The sequence below is a fragment of the Ictalurus furcatus genome, chromosome 4 (assembly GCF_023375685.1).
Source record: "Ictalurus furcatus strain D&B chromosome 4, Billie_1.0, whole genome shotgun sequence".
NCBI lineage: Eukaryota > Metazoa > Chordata > Actinopteri > Siluriformes > Ictaluridae > Ictalurus > Ictalurus furcatus.
This window is the reverse complement of record NC_071258.1, coordinates 28987365-29001202: the sequence shown is the minus strand read 5'-3', so window position 1 is coordinate 29001202 and position 13838 is coordinate 28987365. Positions and strand designations below refer to the sequence as shown.

Genomic DNA, 13838 nt, shown 5'->3' with positions numbered 1-13838 from the left:
CTTATCAATGAAAATATCCCAAACTTTGAACATCCAGCATAAGCACCATTACATCAATTATTAAAAATGGAGAGAATATGTAACAACCACAGTTCTCTCTAGATGAGGCCAGCTTCCAACAGTCAGTGAATGAGTAAGAAGAACATCAGTCAGAAATGAGACCAAAGGTAACTCTTAACTTAATAATACCACCATCGCTGTTGGGTTTCCACCAAACCAAGCACTTAAATTTTAGTCTCATTAGACCAGACAATCTACAAGTTTTCTGAGTCTTCAACATTATTAAATATGGCTCACCACTCTGTAATAAAAAACACCTTTGCAGAATGTATGGGCTATAGTTGTACAATGAACAGGTGGGCTATAGGTGTACTATAAGCAGCTTCTCCCAACTGAGTTGCAGATCACTCCACCTCCTCCAGAGTTACCCATGGCCTCTTGTTTGCTTCTCTGCCTCATCTCCTCTTTGTCCAGTCACTAACTTTTGGTGGACAGCCTCCACTAAGCCATGATTTTGCCATATTCTTTCCATTTTCAAATAATGAAATTATTGGTGCTCTGTGAGATGTTCAAAAAATTGCTCCATGACTGATATTTCTCCAGAGGTTATTAGTCCTGTGAGAGCATCAGAGCATCTTTTCAGTTGTACTAATCTGTCAGTGTTACTGATGCCTTATTACAGACAGCTGACCTGAATATCTTTAGAGAATGTACGAACAAATCTGCCTGAACATCTTCCGCATATCTTTTTACAGTATGTCGTGAACTGTAACAATATCAGCAGTCTCCCCACTCTGACCTTCACCATCAGTGGAGTGGCTTTCCCTCTGGGTCCCTCTGCCTACATCCAGGTAAGTTCCTCTATCCAAATGTTGATACACCAACAGGATCTGACAAATACTGAGATAAACAGTGAGGAACTCCAAAGCCTGATTATATTGTGTGTACCTTCACAACAGAACCAGAGTGGCTACTGCACTGTTGACATCACTCCCACCAACCTGCCCTCTCAGAACAATCAGCCTCTCTGGATCTTCGGTGATGTCTTCCTCAGGGCCTACTACTCTGTGTTTGACCGTGCAAACAACCAGGTGGGCTTTGCCCAGGTTGCCTGAACACCACTAACAACACTCCAAAGAAATCTCTAACGGAAGCTATGGTCTCCACAGCATCATTAATACCTGTATCAATTACATGGAAATTGGAAGATCTCTGTAGTAGACTGCTATTTAGTGGAATCTCTTTTGTCTTTCCATTTCAAGATTGCCAGTTATAAGAAAACTGAATAATGTGTTTTGGTGTTAAATTGTTTTCAACCTAAAATATCTTTCAATTAAAAAATAAAATCATGCACAAATCATCTCTATTATTGTTTCTATGTAAATGCGCAGAACATGAAGGGTTAATCAAATGCCTACTAGACTGTATACAAGCATGTAATCAGGTTATTCATCTCTTCACTTGCACATCCTGGAACCAGTTAAACCGCTGAGCCTGACCTCAAACCCACAGAAGTCCAAATCTGCTTGGCAGGTCGATGCATACAAACAATCCAAAATCATCCTGACAATGAACTTTAGCATCCAAAACATGACTGGCAAATAATCAAGAGAAATACAGAGTTGCTATCACTTCCTATATTTACTCAGGCAAAGAATTCAGCCATAATATTTGTAATGATCACATCAACTGAATCACAAAAGCCTCCACCAAAGCCTCTGAAGCCTAAAGTAATATATATATATAAAAAAAAAAAAGAAAAACCTTTAGGTATCTAGGTTTTTTTGTTTTTTTGAAGGACATGATCTAAGACTAAAGAACACCAAATATATTCATACTTCAACAAGCATGTTAACATGTTATATCATACCTCAACATGTTATTAAATGCTGTGGTGTTCTGAAAATCTTTCAGCAAATCCACAATATATACCTATATAAAAATATACAGTGCTGCAAACAGTACCCATTTCATGTACCTATTTCATGAAATGTTTACTGTCACTTGTCAGGTACACAGATGCAGGACAACAAAAGTCCACATTCATTAACATAGGAGCATACTCAATATGATGCTGTAGGATACATTACCGTGTTCATTCATTCATCTTCTGGAAAGACTTTATCCTGGTACTAATTGTTTATATTTTGTTCACAATTCCTTCAAAGCAGGTTGTAGCGGCATTACAAACAGTCCTACGTAATATTAAAAGAGAACACACAACTCTAAGAAATACACCTTGGTAAAATAAAATAAAAAATCAGGCCTAGCTCTCAAGAAGCTATTTACAGAATCAATGAATCAATCAATGGATCAATAAGGTCCATCCAGGGTAGTTTAGTTTACTGGTCATATGGCAGCACACAGTAGCTAGCTACTATTCATAGTTCAATTTTCCTGACTGATCCATACATAAGAAAAATAACTTCCCAATTTTCTGTGCTAAATGGCTAAAATCTAATGTGTGTGCTAACATGTGTGTGTGTGTGTGTGTGTGTGTGTGTGTGTCATATGACAACAACATGATATTTAGTAGATTCTCACTTCTCAACCCCACCCTAAAATCAGTCCCTGCAGCAACCCACCGCCGAAACCTCCTATCACACCATCCTTATTACAGTCGGCAGGACCTTTTCAGCACTCAGCAATGTAACATCAGTTGCCCGCCATCAGCTGTTGCCATGGCAGTGGGTGCTAGATAAGGGGTGATGTCACACCATTAGCAGAAAATCCCCCAGAGGGTTTGGTCTTGTTAAGTAGGGTGAGGTCACCTTTAACAGCTGTCACCATGACAACTGCATCCTACCAGTACAAGCTCATTCGCTGACTCATCCTACTTTCATCTAGGGTTTCAAGACAGCAATTTCATAGAACACGTGCTATGTGTATTCTCTCCTCTATAAGTCATCATAAACATATCCATTGTGCTGTTACACATTCATCATCCAAAACATTTAACCAATTAATCTACAGTTTACCATATTAAACAGCATGTAATAATTGTAAGCTTAATAACACGTGGCGAGTTATTTAGTACAGTAAGTAATGCCGACTCTGCAGAGGAAAAGTAATGGAGTGAGATTTCAAGAGCGCTTGATGCTCCTCTTTCATATACATAAACTGCACTACAGAGATGAATTCCAAAGTGGTTGCCAATTTACATGTCGTTGCTACGGTAATTTTCAAACCACACAATAATTTAACAGCATACAATGAGTGCATGGGCTTTCCCTCTCCTCCTCCCAGCATTCCTTTATTCCAGTCTTTTCTCTCTCTAAAACAAAGACAAGCATTTTTTTTAAGCGACAATAATGAAGAAGCTCATTAAAAATTGCCAGTATGTGTCCACACACACACACACACACACACACACACACACACACACACACACACTGACACACACTAATGCGCACAGCCTGCAGCACTGCACGCCATGTGCCTGTATAAATTATGTAATGGTAGAAGATGAGACTAGATAGTTAGATCATGGAAGAGAAAAGTGCGCTATAAAGGAAAGAGGGGATTAATCCACAATATAACACATGAATATAGAGCACTATAATGCAACGGTTAGAAAATGACACCTAAATATATAGCCTGCATAAATTCCACAAATATATATATATATATATATATATATATATATATATATATATATATATATATATATATATATATATATATATGTATGTATGTATGTATTTATATATATGTTATATATTATATATACAAAAAAAACAGTGCTTTATAATCAGATATTTATTTGATTATCCAATGCACAGACATTCGCTTCTAAATAAGTTCAGATTTCCATGTGAAACATAGTTCCCGTCTGCCATAACATGAACGCATTGGTACCGCAATATTTTTACATCTCAATCTTGCCAATAAATGATTATGTAGCTGTATTTTGTATTACTTTTTAATTTAGTTTTTACTATTACACCAGCGTATTCACAGAATCAGAGCATCAGCGCATAAGTAGAAAATCGATGGAGAAAGAAAATGGCACCTATGCCAGACTGAAAGCGTAAAGCTGAAAGTTAAGCTTAGCCATTTTTAGCCCTTGCATTAATCATATGCATAATACAACATTCCAGTGAAGCTATGAGCGGTAACACAGGTCTGCTTCCAGGCAAAAATAAGAAAGGCGGAAAAAAGCAATAACCCCAATACGTTTATTAAAGTTTTATTGGATTGCAATGATGAAAACTCACAGAGGGTCTGCAGCACACATCAATTTCTTTATAGATTTTTGGTGAAACTAGAGGAGTTTGTGACTGCAACAAACAGTTCAATAAACAAGTCATGTGATGTGTCACATGTCACTGGTCAGACGCCATGCTCATTCTCAGCCACAAAGATCCCACAATACCTGATCTACCCCAGGAATGCTTTGTATTTTGTGTGTGTGTTATTTTAATGTTGTAATCAAGCAGATTGAACATTTCAATGAGAGCAATGGTCATCAAGCATTGAGCTGTCATTGTGTCTCGATTCATTCATACAGCACGGAGTCATTACCTAAATGGTATCAGCAACGTTAATGGATGAAAATGACACAGCATTACTTTCCTCCTTTAGCTGGTAATATAACCTGTTCTGATTTGATTTCTAACGGACTTGTCACATGGTTAAATGCATACACACACATTTTTAGTGTGTTGCAGCAAAGGACATGTGCTGCAATAAGCTTGAAATGTTGATACCACATGACTCACGCTTATAAAGCATTATAGATCAAGCCTGCTTTCACATAGCAGCTCAGTTATGAGATGTTCTCTGCATCTTAATCTCCTCTTTCTCTTTCACACATCCACCCCCATATTCAGAATGACCTAATATGCCATGCCATTAAGTAAACTCATATTTTGTGACGTTGAATCATTCACAAATAATCAACACATATCAAGTCAGTCACATCAAAGATACATTCAGGTAAAACATGAGATCATTTTCATTATGCTGAGAACGTGAGTAATATTGCCCCCTCACAATCCCAGAGTCCCCGGTTCAATCCTGAGCTTGGGTTCCTGACTGTATGGAGTTTACATGTTCTCCCTGTGTCCCTGTGCTGGATAACTGACTTGAATCTGGATGTGTATTGAGTATAATGATGAACAACAAACCCAAAATACATCTCAATAGATGTTTGGAGAGGATGGAAACAGAACTAGGTCAGTCTAACCCATAAAATGTTGGTCTATTTTCGGTTAGTCCTGGTTTGCCTTGATTTTACCCCCTAAATACACATTCTTTTTGTGGTCCAGTTTAACATTGACAGCTTGTACTGTACTGTATATGACCGCAACAGTTGTCTTTTCTACATGATTTACATTCTGGAATCTAGACGTGGCATTAATGTCAGCAAAGACGTCAACAAAGAGAGAAGGAAAGAGAAAGAGACACCAAGTCGAATCTTTTGGCTCAGTTATATTTACACATCCAAAAGGGTGTTAATTAGATTACTTTAGCTGAAGTTGTACAAAATCAGAAAAAGACCCTTACGTAGAAATGAAAAGGTTAACGTGTTAGTTATTGCCACAGATATTTGCATGTGTCACTGTTTCAGTCAGTAACGTTGCTGCCTTACAGCTTCAGCATCCCCGGTTCCATCTTATTCACGGGTTACTGTTTCTATGCAGTTTGACATGTTCTCCCTACAGTACTCTATGTCCATGTGGGATTCCTCTGGGTTCTCTTCTTCCTCCCACCTCCCAAAAAACATTTCTAATAGACTGACTACTGAATCTACTACTGAACTGTCCCATCCAGGGTGTATTCCCAACTGATGGCCAGTTTTCCTGGGATAGACTACGGATTCACTGTAGTGCTTAAAGAAGTTGAATGAATGAATATATTTTTCCTCAAAATAAACCTAGAAAACCTTTACCCTAGATCATTGCAGACAAACACAATCCTCATTAAAGTTTGAAGGGCGGTGTACACTGAAAATGACTTTTATGCTCACAGACCAACAGATATCTGTTTACAAACACACACACACGTTATTATGTAAGACAGATTACTGCAAAACAAAGCTTTCATCTTTCAACACAATGTATTTTCATGAGTGTGTGTTAATGTTGACAGCCACACTAATCCATATAGCAGGTTTAATTTAGAAAGGAAGCAGAAATAAACTCCATATTTCGACAATACCCTAACAGCGTCATTATTTAGGGTTGGAGTACTATTACTGTAGGCTATATTACCTTTCACTGAAATTTACTGTTGAGAGTCTGTTATACCGAGATTACAGTCAGGTTAGGCTCAAAACAAGATTTTGTTTTCTCAGAACCATTCATAATGCCCTTAATACACTTACAACATATTAACATCTAGCTCATCCCTACATTTCATCTGTTCTGGGCTTATAAACTGCTGTACCATCAGTGCTGCTTATTAGTCTCCACTTTTGCTCAATTTTCAGTCAACGGTTGAGAGGGCATATATACTGGCGCACACACACACACACACACACACACACACACACACACACACACACACACACACTGCTAAGAAGCTTCTAAAATCTTCTAGAATAAGGGGCAGGTCAGCTGTGAAGGTTCTGCACTAGTGAGGCGAAGGTCATGAATTCAAATCCCAGGAGCCGTTGAGAAAGGCTTTTCACCTTGAAGTGGATTACTGCATCATTTGTACATTGTTATGGATAAACGTAAAATGAAATGGGGGCTGAGGAGCCTTGTGAGGACTCAGAGAAAATAAAACTAGGTGCTCCTCCCACCCAACATGAAGGTTTAATTTAATCAATATCCCAGACAATCGTCAAAGCACTGATATACTCATGAGTTGAGAACAAAAAACAATGGTCTTTTAGGACGGACACATGAATAAACCCAGAATCTGTAAATCATCAGCATGAATCAAGGAGCTGAGGAAATATCAAGTTATACAACTGTATCATACAGAATGAAATACAATTTTATCTGTATTGCTATAGCATCACAGCACCATGATGTATTTCGAGTATCATTATGAAATTCTTTTATGATATTAATCATTATTTATTTTATAAAATATATACTCGGCTGCTTCAAATTTATTATATCTCTAAGAGATCACACAAACATTTCTGGGATGTTTATTGCAAATATTTTCTTATTGATTTTTTGCTTTATCATTTAGAAAATATTCTCTGTATGTCTTTTTGCCCTCTGACTATTTCTGCTCTTGATTACATCACATTAGAGTCTATCTATACATTTGTAATTATGACATTTGACATTATTTAAATTTTGTGGGCTTCTGGACACCCCAAATTTAATATCTCAAAAACATACTTAACATTGTCTTATCAGCTTATTTTTCTAATATTTCATTCCGTGATGTTTTGTTTGGTATGACTGAGACACCAGCTACAGAGGATTAAATTCAACTGCCAGGGAGTTGTATGTACAGTATTTTTTAGATTTGCACATAACAATGTTGTGAGTGGTCAGACAGGCAAATTATCTCATTGGATTTGCCATATTTCCAAATATAGCAAATATAGTACGTTCTTTCGGGGGCCAAACATTTCTATGCATTATTTTTAGCAAACATATAAAATATAGCTAATGCCTGTATACAGCCCATGTAACATATAACCTTGAATCATTTAATTGTTCGGTGTAGATTTGGAGATTTCACCACCTTCTTTAACACAGAAAATATGGTTGATGGCATGAATCATTTTCTATCTACATGGTTATAAAAAAGGTCAAGAGAAAAAATAAAAACTTTTTTCTACACATATTGTATTGGGGACTCTGGAACCCCAAAAACTTATGATGTTAATGACCTTAATCAATATTAATCATGGATGTAAACGCAGATGTAAATGACCTTAATCAAAGAAAATCATACTTATACTTTTCTGTTTATGACTTGTTTAATTCTAAAATATATAATAGAATACAAATACATATTTTAGATACAGATTTTTTTTTCCTTTTTCCTTTTTTTTTTCATTTAATTCTTGGCTTGTATTTGTTTGCTCGGGCTTTACCCACAGCATTAACTAAAGCTTACGCAAAAAAGTCAGGCATTCTATGAAGCATCATCACAGAAACAAACCAAACATTCACACACATACACACACACACACATGAACACACTCCATTATAAGACTCATATCCTAAAGTATTACAGACTGCACAGCAGTGCCCATTATTTCAGCTGTTTCAGCAATGAGCTGATGGAAAGAAAGGGAGGATGAGGAGACGGATTTGTATTTTCATCATAATGACAGAAAGAGAAATCAGATTTGGAGGTAATATATAGAGTTAGGAGAAACAGAGAGAGAAACAGAGAGAGACAGAGAGAGAGAGAGAGAGAGAGAGAAACAGTACATGGATATATTGTATCGTATAAAGAAAAGAGTACTAAACTCAGTGCTAGATAAGAAAAAAGAGATTAATAGAACAGACAGAATGAAAAGAACGAATGAGTCAGAGAGATAGTGAGGTGATCTGTTCCACCTGCCATCTTAATAACCCTCCATTTCTGTTTTAAGGTGGTCTCCACATCCATTACCTGCTTACTCAAGCTGCTGTAATCATTTTGTAATGCTCATTTATCTGCTATACCCTTTTATCTGAATGCTTTTCTCTAGAAGGTCAGGGTGAAAGCTACAGAATTAACATCCTACTAGACTCAACACTTGTTTCACTGTATATTCTTGGGAGTTTTTATTTCTAATTGCGCTTATATTTGGAATACAAGAAAATTCTCCCATCAGCCGACAGATTCAGAACATCTAGGTGTAATCTACGTTTACTTGGTAGCCTATAAAGTATTTATTTCTACCAGTTTTTTGTCGAGAAGAAAACAGAGACTTGGATGTGTGGAAATGTTTATAGGTATTAGGTTTTTCTTTTCTTATTTGCGCTTTATAATGCAACACCGGCCGCTCCCTGTAGAAAATGGATCTCGTATATCACTTGCTTTTGGATTATCTGAATTTGAATTCTGACACACACACACACACACACACACACACACACACCACAAAACTTATAAAGAGACAAGAGTCTATCTGTCTCTATCTATATCTAGAGTTACACAGAATGTGACACACATCCTATTCATTTATTCCTAAAGCAGGCAAATCAATAGCTATCTATGGATGCCTGTGCACACTGTATTCACCTGATATGTTTTAAACACAGTGAAGATGAACCAGTTAAAGACCTAGACCCATTAACAAGATAACCGCATGGGTATTATTCTGATAACACTCCTGGATATGGATTAAGTTGCCCTGTTTACAGTTTGCATATTAGCCCAACAGGGCGTGGGCCTCCTTTCTCCTTATGGAAGCGGATCCTGCGCCATGGAAAACAATACTACTCGTCTTCATGACCATTTCCTAATCATAAACAGATTGGGGTGCATTATACCCACGCAATTAAGTGCCCGAGAACCAACAGACGCATCATCAAGGACGCTAAAGACTCGCGGGAAGATCATCATCATCATCATCATCATAACCATCACCATGTTTTTCCCTACAAGCAGCGTAGGTATAAAGGGATTTTAAAAAAAAATACCCCAGCTTAATCTGAGGCCACGGGGATGAAAAAAATAAAAATAAATAAATAAATAAATAAAAAGCTGAGAAGGATGCTGCATTTGCTTACCTGCAGCCCGGAGGAGAGAGGGAGTGGAAGGTGGAGAGGGAGAACATCTCGGCTCTGTCCGCCATCTTCATCCACTAAACGCGTCGGAGCGGCGACTGCGGAGGCGCGTGGCCCATCCACAGACGGCGGGGACGGAGGCAAATGCACACCAAGCGTCGCTCTCTTGTGCGTGTCTGTGTAAATGTGCGTGTGCGTGCGCGCGCGTCACCCTGTCTCTGGCCACACTGCGGATGCGATTACCGGGCCCGACCTCACTGATTCAGGCGCGCGCGCCGCTCTGTAGCATCAGATCTGATTCAAAAGTCGAGAGTGTATTTACAATAATATTTTTTTTTTAAATAAAGAGAATTGATGATGTGAACAGATTAACAGAATAACCTCCGTGCTGCTTTCGAGTCCGGCCATGCACCTGATACCTTATCCTAATCTGCGGGATGTTGACGGGGACAGCCGGAGCGCGCTTTGGGAAGATGGATTGATCTGGTTGAACAACACGGATGCGTGAGATCTGCAGCGTGATGATGCTGTTGCTGTGCGTGGGTATAGCGAGCGCGTGACGCCGTTCAGAGAAAATCGCTGCAGATCAGGGGAGGACCCAACAGCGTGCGCGCCCCCTGCCGATGCGCGCTCCCGCACCTGCAGCGACCTCTGAGTAAAATAATCAGAGGCCCTTTCACGACCGTGCCAGTATTTTTTTCATAGCTTGATGACAGAAAAACAGTATTCACACATGAATTCATTAGGACAAGTCGTTAATCCCTTTGATGTGTAGGCCTCATGTTTGATCTGAGAACAAGGTGTTCCTCTAAAATGAGCTGAAGGTCATTGGGGCAGTTATTTATCAGACTAATTTACGGTCTCTAGATTTGGGTTGGGCAAATCCACTTCTAGGGGAACTTCCATGTTGTCTAAGCCTTCCTGCCATTAATAAAACAAATCCCCCAGCACATATATGCTTCATTACTTAAATCCTCTTATGTATGTGAAGGAAACATGTTTTTATCATATTCTAAAGACGTATGGTTTACCCTTTTGTCAAGACTGACTGAAAACCATTTTAAGTGGTTTATTTTCATTGGTTTGGGACTTTCAACACATTTAATTGTTTGGCATGTTTTAATATATTAACACACTAGACTAAGTAACAATAACTACATATTAAAATGCTGGCATAAGTAACATACTACTGTACAATTTATTTCTTACAGCAATAATAACAATAACACAGTATAGGAAATTCAGTAGGAACATCCATCCATCCATTTTCTATACTGTTTATCCTTCAGGGTTACGGGGAACCTGGAGCCTATCCCAGGAAGCATTGGGCACAATGAGGTTACACCCTGGACAGGGTGCCAATCCATACACACTCACACACATTCATACACTACGGACACTTTAGACATGCCAATCAGCCTACCATGCATGTCTTTGGACTGGGGGAGGAAACCGGAGTACCCGGAGGAAACCCCCGCAGCACGGGGAGAACACGCAAACTCCGCACACATACAGTGAGGGAAAAAAGTATTTGATCCCCTGCTGATTTTGTACGTTTGCCCACTGCCAAAGAAATGATCAGTCTATAATTTTAATGGTAGTTGTATTTGAACAGTGAGAGACAGAATAACAACAAAAAAATCCAGAAAAACGCATGTCAAAAATTTTATAAATTAATTTGCATTTTAATGAGGGAAAAAAGTATTTGACCCCCTCTCAATCAGAAAGATTTCTGGCTCCCTGGTGTCTTTTATACAGGTAACGAGCTGAGATTAGGAGCACACTCTTAAAGGGAGTGCTCCTAATATCAGTTTGTTACCTGTATAAAAGACACCTGTCCACAGAAGCAATCAATCAGTCATATTCCAAACTCTCCACCATGGCCAAGACCAAAGAGCTCTCCAAGGATGTCAGGGACAAGACTGTAGACCTACACAAGTCTGGAATGGGCTACAAGACCATTGCCAAGCAGCTTGGTGAGAAGGGGACAACAGTTGGTGCGATTATTCGCAAATGGAAGAAGCACAAAAGAACTGTCAATCTCCCTCGGCCTGGGGTTCCATGCAAGATCTCACCTCGTGGAGTTGCATTGATCATGAGAACAGTGAGGAATCAGCCCAGAACTACACGGGAGGATCTTGTCAATGATCTCAAGGCAGCTGGGACCATAGTCACCAAGAAAACAATTGGTAACACACTACGCCGTGAAGGACTGAAATCCTGCAGCGCGTGCAAGGTCCGCTGCTCAAGAAAACACATATACATGCCCGTCTGAAGTTTGCCAATGAACATCTGAATGATTCTGAGGACAACTGGGTGAAAGCGTTGAGGTCAGATGAGACCAAAATGGAGCTCTTTGGCATCAACTCAACTCTCCGTGTTTGGAGGAGGAGGAATGCTGCCTATGACCCCTGGAACACCATCCCCACCGTCAAACATGGAGGTGGAAACATTATGCTTTGGGGTTTTTTTTCTGCTAAGGGGACAGGACAACTTCACCGCATCAAAGGGACGATGGACGGGGCCATGTACCGTCAAATCTTGGGTGAAAACCTCCTTCCCTCAGACAGGGCATTGAAAATGGGTCGTGGATGGATATTCCAGCATGACAATGACCCAAAACACATGGCCAAGGCAACAAAGGAGTGGCTCAAGAAGAAGCACATTAAGGTCCTGGAGTGACCTAGGCAGTCTCCAGACCTTAATCCCATAGAAAATCTGTGGAGAGAGCTGAAGGTTCGAGTTGCCAAACGTCAGCCTTGAAACCTTAATGATTTGGAGAAGATCTGCAAAGAGGAGTGGGACAAAATCCCTCCTGAGATGTGTGCAAACCTGGTGGCCAACTACAAGAAACGTCTGACCTCTGTGATTGCCAACAAGGGTTTTTAAACCAAGTACTAAGTCATGTTTTGCAGAGGGGTCAAATACTTATTTCCCTCATTAAAATGCAAATCAATTTATAACATTTTTGATGTGCGTTTTTCTGGATTTTTTTGTTGTTATTCTGTCTCTCACTGTTCAAATAAATCTACCATTAAAGTTATAGACTGATCATTTCTTTGTCAGTGGGTAAACATACAAAATCAGCAGGGGATCAAATACTTTTTTCCCTCACTGTAGGGCAGCAGTGGGAATCAAACCGGAATTTCACATGTAAATATTAAAGTCCTGAAGGCATCATTCTTTTTTTTTTCATACTAAAATAGTCTGTAGAGGAACAAATAGTTACAGTTTTAATAAAATTCCCAATGAATTATTGAAATGGACTAGGAACATCTATACTCCGTAATCCTCATTAAAAATGTCAGGATCTGTGAATATGCATACATATGCAAATTAGAAATCGTGTTTGTTTTCTCTAGCTTTAACTCTTCACACATTAGCTAGATTTTATTTACAATTCCTGTCCATAAACACTATAAACACTCTTCTCATATAACACTGCAATGAAAGACTAATCTGTTGCCTTCGTATAAAGGGGTGGTGCTAGTCCCCTTACGACATCCAATCACTGAGTAATATTCTCAAACCGATCGACATACGCGCGATTTGATTGGACAAGATTCATGTCAGTCTTCTAGCGCCAATATAACCGAAGGAAGGCGGAAGTAGTGAGTAAAACAATGCGGTGTTAGTTAGATTTTGTTTTATACGTAGGCGTGTGGTAGGGATGGGGAAATGAAGCCTCATAAAGCACTGAGGATTTCCCTTGACTGTTCCGGGGAAAGAATCAAAGCTTCGAGAGTGTCGGAAACAGCGCCATCTGGTGGTTAGTAAAAATTAAAGCATTGGGAAGAAGCCTGTGGAAGAAAATCAGTCTGATGAAGCAGCCACTGCACACTCCATAGATAGTTTCAGTGTTATGTGCACAAATAAAAGCCTAACACGTGTGTGTGTGTTGCATTTCTCCCTCTGATAAATTCATTTACCCATTAAAGTGTGGCAATAAATGCCGGTATTAATTAATTTAAATCAGTATGATGTAACAGAAGAATAATGTACACATATATGACTAACAGAGTTGCACACTGTGAGTATTTTGCCTGAAATTATTTGTATTCTTCATATTATTTGTATGACTGGGTATTTAAAAATGCAATTGAATAAGTTTGAATGGAAATCATCCATTTTGACATGGACAAAACGATCCATTCATGTAAAGTGTGGGACTAAAATGTGAATAAGGACACGGTGTGA

General features: G+C 38.9%; 1 protein-coding gene across 1 annotated transcript in view; it reads left to right on the top strand.

The window, feature by feature from the left end:
* Positions 1-1209, top strand: part of LOC128606955 (gastricsin-like) — a 3746-nt gene extending 2537 nt beyond the window's left edge. The window contains exons 8-9 of the mRNA XM_053623531.1: positions 756-851; positions 960-1209. Coding sequence (XP_053479506.1) covers positions 756-851; positions 960-1115 — 252 coding nt within the window. The 3' untranslated portion in view covers positions 1116-1209. The remainder of the gene's footprint in view (positions 1-755; positions 852-959) is intronic.
* The last annotated feature ends 12629 nt before the right edge of the window (positions 1210-13838 follow it).